The 21,537-nt window shown below is 43.0% G+C and overlaps 1 protein-coding gene across 1 annotated transcript; it reads right to left on the bottom strand.

The window, feature by feature from the left end:
• Positions 1-723: 723 nt before the first annotated feature.
• On the bottom strand, positions 724-1,221 carry LOC123396612 (molybdopterin synthase catalytic subunit-like). Its single transcript, XM_045091502.1, has one exon. It carries the CDS (start codon positions 1,219-1,221, stop codon positions 724-726), a length of 498 nt encoding a protein of 165 aa, XP_044947437.1.
• Between the last annotated feature and the right edge of the window lie 20,316 nt (positions 1,222-21,537).

The raw sequence follows: 21,537 nt of genomic DNA, 5'->3' as shown, positions 1-21,537 counted from the left end.
TAGGTCAAAGACATTCCAGAACGCCTCCAGGCAGCTAAGTCCCGCCAAAAGAGCTATTATAACCCAAAACACCGAGAAGTGACCTTTGAACCAGGAGAATATGCATATCTCTGAGTAACCCCGATGAAAGGAGTGAGAAGGTTTCACACTCGAAGGAAGCTCACAACGAGATATATCGGTCCCTTTACAGTGATCGCGAGAAGAGGCAGAGTTGCCTATCAGTTGGAATTACCGCCCGAACTGTCAGATGTGCACGATGTTTTTCACATCTCGCAACTAAGGAACACTACAAGAAATATGCTCATACATGATGTTTTTAAGACGTCGTTGATGAATTCGTCATAAATCTATGAAGATTTCATCCGAGATTGTCGTAAACCGTTTGAGGGGATCGAATCTACATATAAATTACGATGATGTGAGTCAAAAACATTGTAACCGCATAAGATGAGATCATCATAACTTTTCCGACGATTACAAAAATGTCGTAACATGTTCTAACTATGTTGACATGTCACTCGTGGGTCCATTCTATTCCACCTCATCTTATGCGGTGATAATCCATGAAATATGATATACCTTGAGTGGAAATTTTAGTGACATCATTTTACAATACACTCTTGATAGTTGCTTCACAAACACACATATTTTTAACACTTCAAAATTATTTTTAGTGTTACATATCTCAGACCAATCAAAACGCAGAACTACCCTTCCCACGGATCATGCAGCAAACACCGTTGGATGCTCCGAGATCCAGCGGCAGCCATCAATCCCACCCCCTCTCAGTCTTACCCACGTAGCCCTATCCTCTCGTCCCTCTCCCCCACGCACTAGAGCCGCCAACCCCAACCATCTCCTCTCTGATCCAAATCCAGATCCGGCGGCCGCCATGAACACGCTGGCCTCACCGGCGGGGACCGTCCCGAGGCGGTGCGCCACGGCCAGCTGGCACAGCGTGTGGGCAGCGCGGGCCTCGCGGAGGATGGCCTCGAGCTGGCACCGCGCCATGGACCCGTACGCCTCATAGCGGAGCTCCACCACGCGTCTCCCGTCGTAGTGGTCCCGCGTGGTGCCCTCGAAGGTGGCGATGGCGCTCGCCGACAGGTCGCCGATGTGGTCCATGTACCGACCCATGTCCAGCCGGCCCGATCCCTCGTCTAGGATCTCGACCAGGTCCTGGCACGCCGCCTCCATCGTCGGGGCCTCATCGCCGACCATCGAGGGGAGCTGTGCGCCCGCGCTGCTGGTGACTTTGTGATTTGATCTGGGTGCATCACTTTGGCAACCTACCCAGGCAAGAAGTAAACCCGGGCTTGCAGCTCGCTGCAGTACCTGAGCCTGTATGGCTGCAGCGTCGCGTACACCATCACCACCACCACTAGCATTAGGTAGTCGCCGCCGGCCAGTAGTTGCATTAGTTGCACCATCCATCGAGCAAGAATCATGTGACTTGGAGTAGAATTACTACATAGCTTTCCTTCCTTTTCGTGTTCACCTAGTACGTGCTGCTATTTTAAGCTGATCATTTTCCATGCCGTTGGGCGATTCTGAAGGCCAACTGTTACCACGCGCACGGGCACGACGCGCCCTTCAGCTTCGACGGAAGCTACTACATGCTCATGTTCGGTGGGGCGCAGCTCCTCCTCTCCTTCATACCGAACTTCCACAACATGGCGTGGCTCTCCGTCGTTGCCGTGGTCATGTCCTTCTCCTACACCTTCATCGGCCTCGGCCTTGGCCTCGCCAGCACCATCTGTAAGTACTATGCCGTGTTTCTTTTCCGGCCTGGCCAGGTAGTAATTCAGGTAGTAATACTGTCAGTAAACCACTGAGCATGATGACATCCCGTTTTTTCAGAATTAGTACTTACTGTATTTGGTAGTACTGTCAGTAAACCACCGAGCATGATGACACCTTGTTTTGTTTCGCTCGTGTGCCAATATTGTAGGACACCCTCAAGTTGCCACCTGCCGAGAACAAGACGATGAAGAAGGCGTCCATCATCTCCATCCTAGTCACCACCTTGTTCTACCTCTGCTGCGGCTGCTTCGGCTACGCCGCCTTCGGGAGTGACGCGCCGGGGAACCTCCTCACCGACTTCGGCTTCTACGAGCCCTACTGGGGAGCCCTACTGGTGAGAGGGAGTACATGCTAAATAATTATAGTTGGGGAGAACTAGGTAAAGAGGGAGTACATGCTAAATAATAAAAAAAACTAAATACTACTTGGTCACACTGAAATAGCCCCCAACTAATACTAATAGTCAATTTGTCAACATAGATGCCAGAGTAGCAAGCGACCCCTTGATGGCAGTCAAGGTCAAAAATGGACTACCTATTTAAGGCATACATATGTAGCCGTCAATTTTTAACCTTTTAGAAGTCATGCCAACTAGCTTTCAGTAACAAGAATAGCAGAGCTGAACACAATACTATGTGCCAGCTTAAAGCTTTAGTTTGATTATTACTTTCTGAAAAGCACTAGATAATCATCTAAGTTAATCTTTCATCCAGATTAACCTGCTAAAATTCAGTCGCACGTACGGATACATCATGTAACTCTTGATTAACTGGATTATCATGTCTCGATCAATTCAGAATAGCTTTATAAGTTCTTAATTAGATTGCAGAATTTGCGAAACATCTAGAGATATACTAAGAGGTCGGAATTTGCGAAACACGTATATAACAAGAATAGCAGAGGCCCAGTAAATCTAGGAAAATCGCGAGCATTGTTTCTTCAGTCCAAGTAATTGTAGGGTACGAAGTACGGATGAACGCTAAGCAAAACGAAATGTGGGTCTGCTTGTTGTAAGCACGAGCACTGGAAAGATGAGACCCTTTTATAATAGAATTAGCCGACTTATCCCATTTCTTCCACTACAGATGATAGATTCATATCATGAGTGATAACTTCTTTTATACTCCACCGGGAGTATAAAAGGGTCAACTGAGTATTAGTTGTACAAATTAGTTCATGTAGCTGCAAGGTACTTCACAGTTCCTTGATAACCCAACTGACTAGGAAAACTGGGTGTTACTCTTTGGCAGATCAGCTACGGTATATATGGGAGTCCGAGGAGTTGCGCCGTGCTATGGAGCGTGTGGATTTGATTAGGAGAGTAAGTAAATGTTCAGTTTGTTCCTTTGTACATAGAAATAAAGAATATTCACTGCATTCGCTAAACCAATCATGTGATGTACGTGTTTCTTTTGTAGGAACTCGTCGACAGGATCCTCGCCCTGCTCTCTGACGACCAAGGTCCGCCCCCCTATTTCCCCCCAACTCTTTTTGTGCCAGTGCAATGCACCTCTATCAACTTAGAATGATGCCACATTTCTATCCTTGCAAAGCAGCCATAGTGTTCTTTTTCACCAAAGCACCTGGTCTACTTGCTAACCTGTTTTCATATGTACGTGCCTGCCTAAGCCCAATGGCACCTTGGCCGAGGGAGGAGGAGTGCGCCAAGCAAGGAGGTGGTGCTCAAGTGCACGACCATGGAGCAGATCCACTGGGTGGTGGTCACTTCGAATTTCTCCAGAACCGCCGCCACCTCCCTCGCCGTGGTCGTCGGCAGCGGCGCCGCCCTCTTCTTTCGCCGCTCCTCCATCGTGCTAGCCTACAATGAGTCAGCAGACCCATCGACAGGGAAGTTATGTCCTCGCATTTCTCCTTTTTTCTACTCTTCTTTCATTGTAGCACAAATGGATGTATTTCTGATCTCAAATGTGTGCTCTTGCATACACTGAATTTCTGAATCACTGAACTGTGGGTAAACTGAATTATTATAGCATGAACTATGCGTACACCCCATAGGCAGCCAAGTTCTGTCCTCAGATTTGCTTGCTTGTTGTCCTTACAATTTATGGATCTCTGAACTTTTTCCAAGTCCATGTTATTTATGCACTGAATCTGTGAGCTTTTCCTATATACTGTGTTTCTGTTTTATAGGTGCAGGTATCTCAAGCACTGCCTCATTGTTGTTAAACTGAAATATGTGCAATTATCTACTGTGCAAGTGTACCTTTTGTTGTTATGTGATGGACTGAACCATCTCCTGTGTTGTGCAAGTTTGCCTTTTGATGTCATGTACTAGATTGAGCCTTATCGACTTATGTGATATATGTATATGTGATGGACTGAATCATTGTTTCAGTAATAGTACTTGGTTCTGAAATTGTACAAGAGCTCCAGATTTCAATTATAAATGCCTTGTTTTCTCTTAAGAAATCTGAACACAAGAGTTGTTTGTCTACTTCTGTTCTATTTCCTATGGTCTCCCCCAATATGATGTGTGCGTGTTTTTTTGCAGGTTCATGAAGAGGTGTTCTGATTTTGTGAAAGAAGGGGGCCGACCATTGAGAAGATCCCATGGGGAGCTCCTTAGGGTAGGTTATCTGTGGTGAATGATTACTTCAAAATTTTCAGAATAAAGGAGGTTTTCAATTTCTTAAAAGCTTTCGCATGTGGTACAACTCCAGAAACCGAGAGTATAGTAGTAGCAGGTCTGAACGTCTAGCTTCTTACAAAGATACATCTCTGATTATACAACTTTTGTGTATGCTTTTTTGTTGAAGATACGTGATTCGAAATTTAACAAAGAGTATTCTGATCCATGATTTGTCCAACTAGAAAATTATGTGATGCGACAAGTGAAATGCTATTCACTTAGTACTCGTAGAAAAAATCATGGTTTGAACCTTGTGAAATAAACTCTGTTTCATTTATATTATCCTAAACAGAACTTGCACAGCAGTCTACTCCATATACTACTATTTTTGTCAGTTTGTAGGCTATAATAGTTTTAGATGTCCACTCCTTTTAACTAGCCAATCATAGTTTAGACGAGTAGTCGTGGAGGTAATTTAAAAGTATTGTGATAATGCAAACACCTACATTTATATTAACTCTATTAACTCACTGTCCTTTATTCTTTCTTGCTTCTCATGGGCTTGTGCTAAACCAGACTTATGTTGCTGCTTACATAATGAGCAGAAAGTACTTGACGTTGTTCCAGTGAACTTGTTGTTGCTGCTTCTCCTGCAAATCAAATTTTTGTTGCTACTTCTCATTCAAATTTGTACTTCTATGTCAAACTTACTAAGAGTGTGCTTCTGAATTGCATTTGTAGGAGAAGGGTCATGCCTAGACAAGCACAAATATGCGACTGCCTCGGGCTGGGGCTGGTGCACCTCGGGCTGGGGCTGGTGCTGTGTTGTGCTGGATCAGCTCCGCCGGGGCTAGGGCTGGGTTGGATCAGCTCCGCCCGGGAGAAGTTGCAGCAGTGCCTGGGGGACAAGGAGAAGGCTTGGGTGTTGATGTGGCATTCTATTGTGCAGATCTATTGTGCAGATGTGCTATTGTTCTATTGTGCATTTCTGTTTGTTCTTGCTATATGACTGTGTAAGGAAATGTATTCAAGAGATTACTTATTATGTTGTGTAAACCTGGGAGATGTATTATGTGATGTTATATGATGGATGATTTTAATTCGACTTCAACTTTTCTTGATTTGAATATGAAATAGTGTTGGATTTAATACAGGACAAATAATTGGGTTGAAAAGGCCCAACAAATAGAAATGAAACCAGCTTCTGGAACAAAATGTTGCTGAATTCAAAAATGAAAAAGGGCCGAAAATGAAATTGGACCAAATGTATTTGCGCACTAAAAGGCCAGGGCCCAAATTATAATGATACAAAAAATTCAAAAAAAAATACTAGAAGTGGCTGTAAATAGGCTAAGGCCTAAAAATAAGCCCAATAAGAAAAAGCCCCAAAAAATAAAACCAGCCCATGTGATCAATTGAAATGGGTTGGGATGATTTAAACCATGATGTTTTGATTTCGTCGTAATTTTGCCACGTAGGACTGCTACGTAGGACTGGGTTTGATTGCCAACGACAATTTAGGATCGTCGTAAAGGTTACGACAATCCAGGAATCGTCGTAAAAGTTACGACGATTTCGATCCAAACATCGCTGCTATGCATTTGTGACGCTCCGTTTTCGACGCTTGGTTTTTCGCCGTGAGATCATCGTAAATTAAAAACCGTGACGATGTAGCGACGAAAATATAGCGTCGTGTATTAGCATATTCCTTGTAGTGGAAGTGTATCACACCACCAGTAAAGCAGGCAGATATGAGCGAGTTAGAACTGGCTACGGACTTGACCTATGAGGAAAAGCGAGTCAGAATTCTGGACGAGATGGAAAGGACCACCCGGAACAAAGTGCTTAAATATTATAAGGTACTATGGGAGCACCATACCGAAGAAGAAACTACTTGGGAGAGGGAAGATTTTTTGAGATCTGCATATCCATACTTGTTCCCTGAGCAACCGAATCTCGAGAACGAGATTCATTATAAGGGGGGTAGGTTTGTAACACCCTGATTTTTCAAACTTTCTTATTTTCAAAATAATTTGGATTTCCATTTGCAAGTTGATGGATTTTCGAACCATTTCAACCAAGATGGGTTCTAAGCCCCTGATTTCTTGCCCCCAAGCAACTCAAGATATCCCACAACTTGCCAAAAACCTTTGTGAGATTTATTTGCAATATTTTATTGCTCCAAATAATCGTCTTTCTATTTTGGGAATTATGGCATCGCTATGGGTTGTGAAGCAACCTATAGCTTGGATGAGCTTTAAGTCCCAAAAATTTTACAACATCTTCTCAATACCATATGATTTAAAAATATTCAAAAATATTTGTTTGTCCAATGGAGAATTTTGGCCAGAATAATTATTTCTTTTCTGACCAAAATTGTCCCTTTGTGAAGCAACCCCATGATTCCTGTTTTAGAAAATTCCCAATAAATTCTTGTAGTTACTAGGGATCATATATAGTTCCAATATGTAAAAACACCGAATGGTCCAATACAAATTTTGAGCAGGAAAACTGTGCTAAGTTTCTGCTAAAACTGAACCCTTGTGAATGAAGTGCTAGCTAGGAGTGCATAGTGGAGCTACAAATTTTTGGGCATGTGTGCACTACCAAATGAGACTTCCCCACCTAGTCTCACTTTTAGCAAAGTTTGCAATTGAGTGCTAGGAGCTCATTTGTGTTCTAGACCAGAAAGATGGTTTTCAAAGGAACTATATTCATTTGATCTTCAAACTTTGCCAAACTTTGCCAGCTTAGAGTCTTTTCTATGTTGATCCTCCCAGACATCCTATCTTACCCCAACCCCAACCCATTTGAGCTCTAGAATCACCCAAAGTCTATAGAAAGAACCTGTTTATGATGCTCCAAGACAATGTTGAGTGTCAGTGATCGAGCAAGGAGTGGAGAGTGAATAATCAGAGTCTGGTCAACGCAATGGAAAAAGTTTCCAGGCCTGCATGGCACCGGGGTGGCCACAACCATGGTGACCATGGTGCTGGCATGCCACAGAGCGTGCTCTACGTAGCTCCAGTGATAGCCGAGCCGCCCCGAGTCGTCAATCGCTGCCCCCTCCTGGTCCTGAGCACCGACGATGCCCCTGGTAGCCGCGTGGCACCTCTCGAAGGTGCTGGGTCACCGGAGAGCACTGCCACCGCTCCCGGCCAAGCTCTGCCACAGGACCGAGCTGACGGCTCCGGCCACTGTGCTCGTCCGCAAGCTCTTAATGGCCCGGAGCTATCCCATCCCATCCATGCCCTCCTCCGTCACCTCAGTGCGCTCCGCGATGACCACCTTAGCCCCCCGGCGACTATGTTGGAGCTTATCTTTGCCGCTTCGGGAGAAATCGGCCGAGCTCGTTGCCGACCTATTTAAGGGAGTGCCCGACCCCTCGAGCTCTACACACCCCTCCTGCTTCTCCCAATTGACCTCCCAAAGAGCGAGCCAAGGCCTAGAGGCCCTCTGGCCTCGAACATCGCCGGAGCTCCGCCGCCTGCAGCCTCACCGTCGATAGCACCATCCACCCCCTCGAGAGCTCAATAGACCCCACCATCTGGTTCAGGGAGTCCCACTAGTGCTCCTCGACTCCTTGCCCGAGTTCTTCCCTGCCGGAATGCACGTCTCCGACGACCACCCGAAGACGCCACCGTCGGAGAAGAAGGGGACGATGCCGTCTGTCCACCTCTCACCAAGCTGTGGGTACGTGCGTGCTCGTCGTCGACTGCCCATTCCATTCCACCCAATCCCAGGCATCGCCGTGTCTCACTCACCGGCGACCATCGCCGGAAGGCCGCCTCGCCTCTGTTCCCCTGCTCCCCCTCTCTGTTCTCGCGGCAGGCCCCACCTGCGAGTGGCTGTGGCCCGCGGCCGAAGCGGTAAGTGGATGCGCCCCTCCACTTTACGCCTTCGACATGCCCCCGTGCCAGAATTTAATTTATTTTATATATTCTTGATTCAAACAGAAACTCTGACCATTTAAATCTTTTTATTTAAAAGTCCAAATCACTTGATTCTTTTTGCATTGAGTTGGTATTGAGTTTCTCTACAATCTGGTAAATTTTAGTATTTTTCTCATACTCATAGAATTTCTGGTTAATAAAGAGGTATTAAATTACTTTTATTTTCTTTTGGCTATTTCAAATAAATTTCAGAGGGAAACTTTGGAGAAACTTTGGAGAACAGGAGTGTTTGAACAACCTCACTGATTAAGGCAAGCCATTATATCCATGTGGTGTACTATTGCATAGCATAGCATACTTTCATGGATGATGATCATTCACTTGATATTAGAAAATGCTTAGTAAATTAATAATGATAATTATTTAATTGTTGTCATAATTCTCCAAGTTGATAACAACTTAGTGGTTGACATAGAGTCACCTGTCCGGGGTTTATCGTGCAACCACATCTTGCCGATATGGGACGACAGTGACTTGAGATGTTCGCGTGATCGCTCTCACCTGTACCTCCAAAGAGGGAGGGTTATGCACGCGTGCTGCCCTGATCAGGTAGGCGGTGATAACCCTGTGAGCCCAGTTGAGTTGTTAGGGCCCATCCCGGTTGGGACAGTTTAGTTTGGCCACGACGGTGCCAGGTGTCATGAAGACACAGGGCTACCCAGGGCCAGACTCCAGAGGAGAGTGGTTGCCGGTGGTACAATGAGAGTGTCACGGTTTAGGCAAGTTTCATTGGAACAATGCTGGTCCACCCAAACGGGATCACGAGGTAAGTGCTCCAGAGTGTGGGTAAAGTGTGCAATCTCTGCAGAGTGTCAAATCTATTCGAATAGCTGAGTCCACGGTATTGGACAGCCCGACCAGACCTCAGTAGTTGGTCAACCCTGTTAATATTGTTAATGATGGAAGAACTCTTCGTATGGTTTAAGATGTTTGGTGAGTAATCTGGGTGTTATGAGACAGCCTAGTCCCGAGTAAGTTGATCCTTGATATAGTTGGTTATATGTTCAGTGTTCTTATGCTTTGTTTGCTGCATTACTTTGTTATTGTGAGCTTGCGAGTACATTCCAAGTACTCACCTAGCGTATCATGCGAGATGCAGGAGAAGCCCCGGACGGAGGTCCCGATGGTTCGTAGTAGGAAGTGTCCACAGTAGTGTCCCTGTGTGTGGAGTCGCCGCTATGTTCCGCTACGCCATAGAAGTACCCAATAGTTCCGAGGCCCATGATGATGTCTCATAAATAATGTAGATACTGTTGCAGCACCGAGGGTGCCTTTGGCCTCGCTATTATTGTAAGCTATGTATGTGACGCTATCAATAAAGTCAGCTCATTTCTATATCAAGTTGTTGAGTGTTTCCAAAAGACGTGATCTCTGGGCTGGAAACACTGGTAATCCGGTTCTGCGAATCGGGGTGCCACATTTGCCACGTAATAGTACTCGAAAATGGGATAAGTGTAAAGATGCTTTCATTGCCAAGTATTTTCCTCCTGCTAAGATCACCTCCCTAAGACATCAAATAATTAATTTTAAATTGCGAGACCATGAACAGTTTTCTCAAGCTTGGGCCACAATGAAATTGATGATAAGGTTCCTACGCATGGTTTAAATTTATGGATGATTATTCCAAATTTGTATGTGGGACTAAACTTTGCATCCAGAAATCTTCTAGATTCTGCCGCAGGTGGTACCTTCATGGATATGACCCTAGGAGAGGCCACCAAACTTATGGACAAAATCATGGTCAACTATTCTCAATGGCATGCCAAACGAGCTCCAACTGGTAAGAAGGTAAGTTATGTGGCAGAGATCGCTACTTTGAGTGATAAAGTGGATGGTCCTATGAATTTGGTTGCTAATAAAAATGCTTGTTTTGATCCTATTGATATGACATTGTCTACTTTGATTCATCAAAATAATGATGTTATTGATGTGAACTTTGTCTCTCAAAATAATTTTAACAACAATGCTTATAGAGGTAATTGCAATCCTAAGCCATATCCCAGTAATTATTTCAACAACTATGGAAATTCTTATGGCAATTCCTATGGAGATTCTTCTACAAATTATAATAGAATACCCTCTGATATTGAGAACACAATTAAGGAATTCATTAATTCTCAAAAAGTTTTCAATATTATTGTAGAGGAAGAATTGTATATTGTCAATACTTTGGCTAAAAATGTGGATAGAATTGCTCTGGATGTAGAGACTCTTAAAAGTAAAACTTTGCCTCCTAAGCATGATTTTAATGAGACTATTAAATCTATCCAAGTTTCAATCAATGAGAGTAAGGATATGACTACTAAATTGAGAGCTAAGCAAGAATTCCTAGAAAAGGCTCTTCCACCTGGTTTATACCATAATCAGGATGAATACCTTAAAATGATTGGAACTTATCGTATGGAATATTTGTTTATTTATCTTAATACCAATGATAAAGGGACTGGATATGAGTCAACTTTAGTTAAGGAGCATTCCATTTGCTTGGGAAGGTGATGCTTCTAATTATAAAAGTCCAGAAAGTGGGTTTAGAGAGGTTAAAACTATAACTAGTGATGTGCCCACTATGTTGTATTAAAAGGACTTTAATTGTGACAATTTCTATTTATTAGAATGTATTTCCTTTGCGCAATCCATTATTAGCTCACCCAATGCTTATGAACAAAATAAAGCTTTCACTCCACACATAGTAGAAGATATGGTAAAAGCTTATGATGAGAAACTTGAGCTTGAAGTTTCTATTCCTATTAAGTTGCATTATGAGTAGGAACATAATACCAAAATTAAGATAAATAAATATGAATGCAATGCTTTGTGTGACCTTGGTTCTAGTGTTTCAACTATACCTAAATGTGATGTGCTTGGTCGCACTAATATTGAAGAATGTTCCCTTAACTCACATCTTGTGGATTCTACCATTAATAAACCCTTAGGTAGAATTAATGATGTGCTTATTATTGACGGATAACTATTCCTGACTTGATCCCCGGCAATGGCACCAGAAAAAAAGCGTGTTGACGGACAACTATTCCTGACTTGATGCCTGCAACGGCGCCAGAAATAGGTCCTTATAACCCACCAGCTTATGGGATTGCAATAGTTTTTGAGGGTAGAGTATTCAACCCAAATTTATTGATTTTACTCAAGGGGAAGCCAAAGAATATTCTCAAGTATTAGCAGTTGAGTTGTCAATTCAACCACACCTGAAAGATTTAATATCTGCAAGCAAAGTATCAGTTGCAAGGTGGTATGGTAGCAACGGTACCAGTGGTAACAGTAGCAACAACATGTAACAGCAGTAACAACAGTAGCAAGTAACAGCAGTGGCAAGTGTGGCAACAATAGCGGCAAAGTAACATAGCAAGGACCATAGGGACAAACTCGTAGGCATTGGATCGGTGATTATGCTGGATGGCATTCATTATGCAATAGTTATAACACGGAGATATATGTAACTAGCTCCAGTTCGTCAATGTCATGTAGGCATGTATTCCATATGTAGTCATACGTGCTTAGGAAAAAGAACTTGCATGACATCTATTGTCCATCCCTCCCGTGGCAGCGGGGTCCTAATGGAAACTACGGGATATTAAGGTTCTACTTTTACTAAAGAACCGGACCAACGCATTAACACTTGGTGAAAACATGAACTCCTCATACTATGGTCATCTCCAGGAGTGGTTCATCTCCGGGAGTGGTTCCGGTTATTGTCACTTCGGGGTTGTCGGGTCATAACACATAGTAGGTGACTACAACTTGCAAGATAGGATCTAAAACACACATATATTGACGACAACATAATAATTTCAGATCTGAAATCATGGCACTCGGGCCCTAGTGACAAGCATTAAGCATGGGAAAGTTGTAGCAACATCAATCTCAGAACATAGTGGATACTAGGGCTCAATTCCCTCCAAAACTAACTCGATTACTTGATAGATCTCATCCAATCCATCACCGTCCAGCAAGCCTACGGATAGATTACTCACGAATGGTGAAGAGCTTCATGGAATTGGCGATGAATGAAGGTTGATGATGACGATGGCGACGATCTCCCCTCTCCGGAGCCCAAAACAGACTCCAGATGTGCCCTCCAGGGGAAGAACGGGAGGTGGCGGCGCCTCCGTATCGTAAAACGCGATGAACTCTTCTCCTTGATTTTTTTCCGGACGGAAGGGAACAAATAGAGTTGGAATTGGAGGCGGCGGAGCTCCATGTGCCCCACAAGCCTGGTAGGCGCGGCCAGGGGGGCGCCTCCTCGGCTTGTGGGCTCCTGGCTACCCTCCTCCGGTTGATTCTTGCGCAGGTAGTTTTCATATATTCCACAAAAATTCCTCATAAATTTTTAGGTCATTCCAAGAACTTTTATTTTTGCACAAAAACAACACCATGGCAATTCTGCTGAAAACAGCGTCAGTCCGGGTTAGTTCCATTCAAATCATGCAAATTAGAGTCCAAAACAAGGGCAAAAGAGTTTGGAAAAGTAAATACGACGGAGACGTATCAACTCCCCCAAGCTTAAAACCTTGCTTGTCCTCAAGCAATTCAGTTGACAAACTAAAAGAGACAAAAGAAAAACTTTTAAAAACTCTGTTTGATCTTGTTGTTGCAACTATGTCTAACTCATAACCAGAATTTCAGCAAGATCACAAGCTAACGACGTAAGAAAATGACATCTAGGTCTCACGGTAAACTCATATAAATGGCATAATCAACTAGCGAGCAAATAATAATAAGTTTCAGATGTCAACACTTCAATCAAAACAATCATGAAGTAGTACGAACAGATGGTATCTCGCTAGCTCTTTCTGAGACCGCAAAACATAAATGCAGAGCACCTTAAAAGATCAAGGGCTGACTAAACATTGTAATTCATAGCATAGAAGATCCAGTCACAGTCATACTCAATAATAGTTAAAAGCAAAGCATAAAAATGACAGAGGTGCTCTCTAGTTGGTGCTTTTATAAGAAGAGGATGACTCAACATGAACATAAATAGACAGGCCCTTCGCAGAGGGAAGCATTGATTTGTAGAGGTGCCATAGCTCAAGCTTTGAAAACAGAGATAATAATTTTGGGTGGCATGCTTTCATTGTCAACGCAATGACCAAGAGTTTTCAACATCTTCCATGCTACACATGCTATAGGCGGTTCCCAAATAGAAAAGTAAAGTTTTAACTCCCCCACCACCTATCAATCACACTCCACGATTAGCCGAATACTCGGGTGCCGTCCTTACCATCATCAATCCAGGGGGAGTTTTGTTTTACAGTTATGTTTTCGATTTGAGCATGGAACTGGGCATTCCAATTACCGGCCCCTTTCTCGTGAATGATAGTGAATAAACACATATCGAGGATAACACGCCTAACATGGAAGATACTGATAGCCCCCTGTCACCACATGAGCGGTTCGGGCAAACAAAATAGATTATTTCTTGAAGGTTTAGAGAGTGGAACATGCAAATTTACTTGGAACGGTAGGTAGATACCGCATATAGGTAGCTATGGTGGACTCATATGGAACAAATTTGGGTTTATGGAAGTGGATGCACAAGCAGTATTCCCGCTTAGTACAAGTGAAGGCTAGCAAAAGACTGGGAAGCGACCAACTAGAGAGCGAAAACAGTCATCAAAATGCATTGAGATTAAACAACATTGAGTGCAAGCATGAGTAGAAAATAAATCACCATGAACATGAATATCATAGAGGGTATGTTGATTTTGTTTCAACTACATGCGTGAACATGCGCCAAGTCAAGCCACTTGAATTATTCAATGTAGGATACCATCCTATCATACTACATCATAGTCATCTCAAAATTCATGTTGTCATCCAAGACAAACCATTATCAGCTCCTAGCTAATTAAGCATGGCATCAGAAACTATGATCTCTAAGTTGTCATTGCAAACATGTTTCTCTCACAACAAAGTTAAATCTGGAACGATGAGCTAGTCAAATTTACAGAAACAAAATAGATCGAGTTCATACCAGCTTTTCCAGGCTGAGTCACTTCATCATATATCGTCATTATTGCCTTTCACTTGCACGACAGAACAATGTGATCAATAATAAGAGTGCTCGTGCATTGGACTAAGCTAGAATCTGCAAGCAAACACAAAGGAGAAGACAAAGTAATATGGCTCTTTAACAGATAAATAGATATGCATGCGAGAGCCACTAAACATTGTAACCATGGTCTTCTACCTTGACCCAAAGAAAAAGAAAAGTATTTACACGGGAAAGCTCCCAACAAGCAAAAGAAGAACGGAAAATATTTTTGGGTTTTCTCAAAAGGACACAAAGACACGAAAAGAAAGCGAGAAAAAGAAAATAAACTAGCATGGATGATACAGTGGCAAAGCGTGAGCACCGACTAACAAAGTGAAAGTGTAAGCAAGAATATAAAGTCGATGAGAAACACGTACTCCCCCAAGCTTAGGCTTTTGGCCTAACTTGGTCTACTCCCATGGATGGTCCACGCGATACCCAAAATCATATTGGGGGTTGTACGGGAGCGCTGCAGCTACCGCCTGAATAGCTGCCTCACGGAGGCGAACAGCCTTTTCCTCCCTCTCATACTCCTCTCCCTCTCCTCTGGTTGTAACATCCCAAAATTATAAAATTTGGAATGTTAATATAATTATTAGATTGATTGTTTGTTTGTTTGCTTGAGTGATTGAAACTTGTGTGAAATTTGAAACTTTTCAAAAACTTTTGAATGAGAGGGAATAAAATGACTTTCCCCTTCTCCGGTGAATTCAAATTCAACCTTTTAAAAGCAAAGAGAGAAGATGACATGACTTCTTCAACTATAAAGAATTTGAACGGACATATTTGCATTTGAATTCTTTTGCATTTCTATTTGTTTTCTTCGTGCAAGAAATACCGGGAAATACATTCTGTCAAACAGAAAAGAGAGGAGGAACGTGACCCTCAAACCCACGGGCATTTGGGAAGTTATTTGAACCCAAAAAACTTAGAGGGTCATTTGAAAATTATTTGCAAAAGAAAATAAACCTTTTAGGCAATTTTGTGAAAATAATTTTTGCTGAAGTTTTTATTTTTGCCGTGGAAAAATGCCCATCATTTATATTTTATTTTTCTGATAATTTTAGTATATAGAAATTCTTTATTCCGAATTGATTTGAATTCCCTTTTATCGTTTTAGTTTCCTAGTTTTAAAAATAGGCAAGGAAATCATTTTTATTACGAAACTCCAGGTGGCCCATTAAGACTTTCCTTTTCTCTGGCCCAACAAGATTATCTCCTACCTCTCTCCTTCCTCACGTTACAGGAGTTTCCATCCATGGAGGAAGGAATTCCCTCCTTCCCGATGTCCCTCTTCTTTCCTTCCGGACGCCATCCGAGGCCGCCTATAAAACCCTCAGCATCTCCTCTCTCCATTTTCCCGAGAGAACCGCCTCTCCTCGCCTCTAGCTCGCACGCCACCTCGCCGGAGTCGGCACCAGAGAACTCATCGGAGCTTCTCCCATTGCCGTGCACCTCATCCACCACTCCACCTCGTCGCCCCCGTGCAGGTCCCTCCCGAGCCCCACCTCGCCCCTAGCCTCCCTTGCCGCACCTCCCTCCACCTCGTCACCCCCCTGCCACCCCACCCCGCCGAGAGCTCTTGCCAGAAACTCGTCCGCTAGGAGCTACCCCTCGTCGCCACCCTCCCTGCAGGCCCCCTCCACCTCGCCGCCCCCCTCCACCGCCCCCCTGCCACCCCACCCCCTCGCCGGCGACCCCCACCCCACCGGAGCTCCACCCCGACCCAACCACCGTCGGCCACCATTGCCAGCGAGGGAGTTACTCCCAGCCACGGTAAGGCCCCCTCTTTCCTTTCTTTTTTACTTGTTTTGTTTTTTTAGTTTTCCTTAGATCTATTTTCAACGGTGTAGATTAGAGTAACTTACCCCTTCGGTTTTCTAAAAAGAACCGGTCCATCAGTTAAGTGAACCAAAGATTTTTCTTATACTTAGGCCATTCGCTGTTTAGACTATGCCACGCACACCCATCAGCCAATCAGAAGCCGCCACATGGATTCCCTTTTTGTTCTATTTTTCAGATTTAGTTCAAAAACAGAAAAGTTCCAATCTTGTTTAGCCCCTAACTTTTGATACATAAGTCCAATGATGTTGATTCTTTTTCCAGTAGCTCAAAAATGTCCTATAGTTTTTAAAAACATATAATTTGTCTATGTTTGAAATTTGGAAATTTGAGTTAGATCAGATTTAGTTTAAACCTTGTTTTGCCTATTCCAGGAGTTTAAAAATAGCTTTTAATTTGATTCCTTTTGCTACAGATCACTAGTGATCTTATTTATGAGTGGTAAAAATTTCAGATTTGTTTATGTATTTTAGCTCACTGTTTCTTGTGAAACAATTTCTGTTTCACCTCTTTTAGGATTGTGACTAATTTACTTTCTTTAGTTACTTTTAAATTATTTTCTTTATTATTTCAGAAAGATTATGTTTTGTTTCTGTTAGTTAAACAATAGTTTTGCAACAAGTTTTTATTTTATTTTTATTTGTTTCATGAAATCAATTCTAGTTCCTTAGTAACTTGCAATTGGTTTCCCCACTGTTTCAAATCCCGTTTGGGAATACTTTCAAATAGTTTTGTGAAAAATATTTTATTTTATCTTAGTTAAACTTATATCTTAGTACCTTGTTATTATTTTCTGTTAGACAAAACTATTTAGTGTTTGATGTAGTAGAGGACTCTCTAGTATTATTTGAAGTTCCCTTTCGGTTTCTTATTCGCTCTCTCTTTTGTTTTGATTGCTAGAATGATTGATAGTATGAGTGCTTATGTGAATGATATGTTTGTTATATAGATTTCATCGGAGAGTGACGAGTAGTCTATCAAGTTATTTTCTCGAGAAATTCTTCTTCGTCAACATCACCAGGCAAGTCACTTTGATCATACTATCACCTATGTTTTATGCATCGTAGTTCTACCATCCTATGCCCAATTGCATGTTGCTTAGGTACTTGGAAATTTTAGTAAAGGTTGTAGTATCATGTGGTAGGCACACAACAACCCCGATACTTGGCCCCGGGACGACAAATTTCATATTGCTATGCTTGAGTAGACGGGATTTCGGTTGAGTGCATAACACGAGTGATGCAAGGTTGATTAAATAATCAAGACCGGTTAAGACAAGATTTTCAAGACCTCGGACGCAATGCAACTCTGGGTGAAGGACGGTTGATCGGCTCCCTGGAGAACCCAGTGGATGACCCGGGATGCTAGGGACGGCCATGAAATCCTGCGGAAAGCTTCACCCAGGCTCAAAGAGATGAACGGATATTTTCAAGACCCAAGGCTTACCTGCACATCCACAAGCCATTATGGGCTCTGGCTTGGTTGGACAACACGGCGACTCTGGACAGGCGGTGCTAGCAGATGTAGAAGAACGGTAGGAATGGATGGGCACAGACAGGGGTTCACAGGGACCCGTTGAAAGACCATGTTTTGATCATCCGGTCTTCAAACACCCTGAAGTGCGAGGACATACACGGAGGCGATCAAATCTTGTGGGGAATGTGTGCAAAACTCTGCAGAGTACTCAAACCTAATCGATTAGCCGTGTCCACTGTCATGGACAACTTGAGCCAAAGGAACCGAAGTTATCTGGATTTCTCAACACCGTTATATATATTTGATGAGGGTAATTATTGACATCATGGGTATGAGAACTGGTTGGCGGAACCATCTCGTTAACAACCAACAATGTAGTAACATTTTGCTTTTAGCCCTCTCTTGTTGTAGGAGAAAATTTTGGTTTACGCTAAAACTTATAGCCCCACCTGCCATATATGCATATAGTATAGATGATTACTTTTCACCCGTCTCTTATGTGACTTGCCGGCATATTCAATATGCTGACCTACACGGCTGCAACCTCTTATGTTGCAGATATCTTTCTCCGACGAGTAAGAGTACGATTCAGGGTTACGGTCTACACTCAACTTGCCGTTGGTGTTTATTGGTACTCCACTCCCTTGACCGCTTCCGCTGAGTTATTTAAGGTATATATCAGTTTTACGCTATTTTACATGTGATTGCACTTTGATATATACATTGATGTACTGTGTGTGCCAGCATACTGATCTAGGGATGGCACAGAAACACAGAGGCTTGACATGTCTTGAGTCGGGTCGCTACACTGGTTATGTAATATCTCCGTTTTACCTGAAAGTCAAAGAAGGCAGGAGCAGGAAGGGTAATAAGGAAAACACGCTGCCGGTTAAATATTAACCAGTATAGGAGGGATTCATCATCCCTCCCAAGGAACTGATAGCGTGTCAAAGCGACGCGATCAAGGAAAGCTGCATGGAGCGGGGGATGTCCTTCGCGGATGGGTACTCCAAGAAAATTTGCTATGCGAGTGGCATAGATCCCAAAAAGAAATCCCCTACATTAGCATTATTATTCAGCCTCCTTGCTATTATAGCTCCCACGTTGAAGCTTCTGTCACCCGTTACTGTGCTCTTAAGAATACTAAGGTCGGGTGCATAGAGGCGACAATGGTCAATCTTGCCGTTAATGCATCTACCTATGAAGAGGGCAAAGTAATGCAAGGCAGGAAAATGAATACTCCCCATGGTAGCCTGCGTAATATCTCTAGTTTCTCCAACAGTTATACTAGAGATAAAACCTCTAACCGAAGACTTTGGAGGGTCATTGAGACTACCCCAATCGGGTATCTTGCAAATTCTATTGAAATCCTCTAAATCCATGGTATAGGATTTGTCATACAGATCAAACAGTATGGATGTGTCACGGCCAACTCAAAATTTGAATCTACGCACAAAAAAGGCAATGAGCATAGCATACCGTTCACATTTATCCAAGATGAATTCTTCTAACCCGGCATTGTGAACAAGTGTATCAAACTCATCTTTGATGCCCGCTTTGATCAGGAATTCACCGGAAGGCCATTCACATGGTTGTACCGGTGCGTCCCTTGGTTGATAAAGATCAGGCTCCGGAATCGAAAGACGGGGACCCCTTTTGCTTGAGGAACCACCATGATACTTTCTCCTGAACATTTTTTTCTTTTTCGGAAATTTTCTGTGACTCAAGAGAAAAGTGAACAATGCTCAACGAAACTCGTAGCAACTACCCCTTTAAGTTCCTAGAGGCCGTATCACGCGTCAAAACTACTTGGGACCAGCTAAAATTGGCATACAAAGCTCAAGAACAGGGTCACCAAGGCAGCAAAAATACGCGATGTATAAGGCACTAGAGCAAAAACTAATTGGACCAATGGAGGAGTCACTTACCAAGGAGCAATTTCCCCAAAACAGTTTGGAGAATGGTGCTTTGAGCAAGGAGATCGAAAATCGCAGCAAGAAGAGCAAGAACATAGGTTTGACGTGCGAACCAATTTTTTCTAGAGGTAGGAGAAGTAGATGGGAGCTAGAATGAGTGGAGGGGGTGCACGTGGGCCCCACAAGCCAGGTAGACGCGGCCAGGGGGGTGCCCGCGCCTCCAGGGCTTGTGGCCCACTGGTGCAGCCCCCTAACTAGCTCTGAGTCCCAGTATCTTTCAAAAATTCCAGAAAAAATCATACTTGATTTTAAGGACAATCGGAGAACTTTTATTTTCAGGGTACTTTTCTCCGGGACGCTAAAACAGAAAACAAGGAAAACTAAACTAAATATATCATTTTTCTTCTAAGCAACCAAAGGTGAAAGCTTAAAACTAAGGTTTGTGACTCGTTGATTCATCCATCTCATGGTCATCGGAAGAAATCCGTCAACGAGGTTGATCAAGTCTCCTTAACAAACTTTTTCGAATCGCAAAAAGGAGACAGAGAATTTTCAAATAGCCACTATGTTACCTCAATGGGGATGTGTATATCCCCAACAAGCAAATCATACTTCATCTTAATAGTAGGTATGGGGAATTCAAAGCTCCCAATAAGAATCAATGAAGTTTTTTCGATAGCATTGATGCAATGTACTCGGTATTGTTTCTTCGGAAAGTGCACCGTATGCTCACGACCATTGACATGGAAAGTGACATTGCCTTTGTTGCAATCTATAACAGCCCCTGCAGTGTTTAAAAAGGGTCTTCCAAGGATGACCGCCATGGCATCATGCTCGGGAATATCCAGAATAACAAAGTCCGTTAAGATAGTAACGTTAGCAACCACAATAGGCACATCCTCGCAAATACCGATAGGGAAAGTAGTTGATTTGTCGGCCATTTGCAGAGAGATTTTAATGGGTGTCAACTTATCCAGTTCAAGCCTACGATAAAGAGAGAGAGAGACATAACACTAACACTGGCTCCAAGGTCGCATAAAGCAGTTCTAACGTAGTTTCCTTTAATGGAGCAAGGTATTGTGGGCACTCCGGGATCACCTAGTTTCTTAGGAGTTCCACCCTTAAAAGTGTAATTGGCGAGCATGGTGGAGATCTCAAGATCTGGTATCTTCCGTTTATTAGTCATAATATCCTTCAAGCATACGGAGACATTTTGAGCATATCAGTTAAACGCATCTGCAGAAAGACAGGTCTAATCATTTCAACAAAGCGCTCAAAATCCTCATCATCCTTTATCTTGGATGGCTTGGGAGGAAAGGGCATGGGTTTCTGAACCCATGGCTCCCTTTCTTTGCCATGCTTCCTAGCAGTGAAGTCATTCTTATCGTATCTCCTATTCTTAGGTTGTGGGATATCAAGATCAACAGGTTCAATCTCCACATCCTTATTGTTGCTAAGTTGAGCATCAACATGAGCATCGTTATCTATATTGTCACCAGGTTCATGTTCATCACCAGATTGTGTTTTAGCATCAGACACAGAAACATCATTTGGGTTCTTAGGTGTGACAGCAACCGGTGAACTAGCGTGTAGGTTCCTATCATCCTTCTTCTTCTTCCTAGGATGACTAGGTGTATCAGCATTGACTCCTTGAGTCAATTCTCTTAGGATGACCCTCAAGATACAAAGGTCCCTGAGTCATTCTGCATCCTCTAGTAACAACTCTAACCGAATAGTCATTCAATTCATTGAGCAAGTCATTATGAGCCTTAAGTACTTGTTCTACCTGAGTAGTAACCATAGAGGCATGTTTACTCAGAAGCTTAAGATCATTTACATTTCTGTCCACACAAGCACTTAAATGACTAAGCATACGAGCATTCTGTTCCAATTGTCTGCTAACAT

The sequence above is a fragment of the Hordeum vulgare genome, chromosome 5H (assembly GCF_904849725.1).
Source record: "Hordeum vulgare subsp. vulgare chromosome 5H, MorexV3_pseudomolecules_assembly, whole genome shotgun sequence".
In the NCBI taxonomy this organism is placed as follows: Eukaryota; Viridiplantae; Streptophyta; class Magnoliopsida; order Poales; family Poaceae; genus Hordeum; species Hordeum vulgare.
Note: the sequence above shows the minus strand (reverse complement) of the source record. Positions and strands in the feature narration are given on the sequence as shown.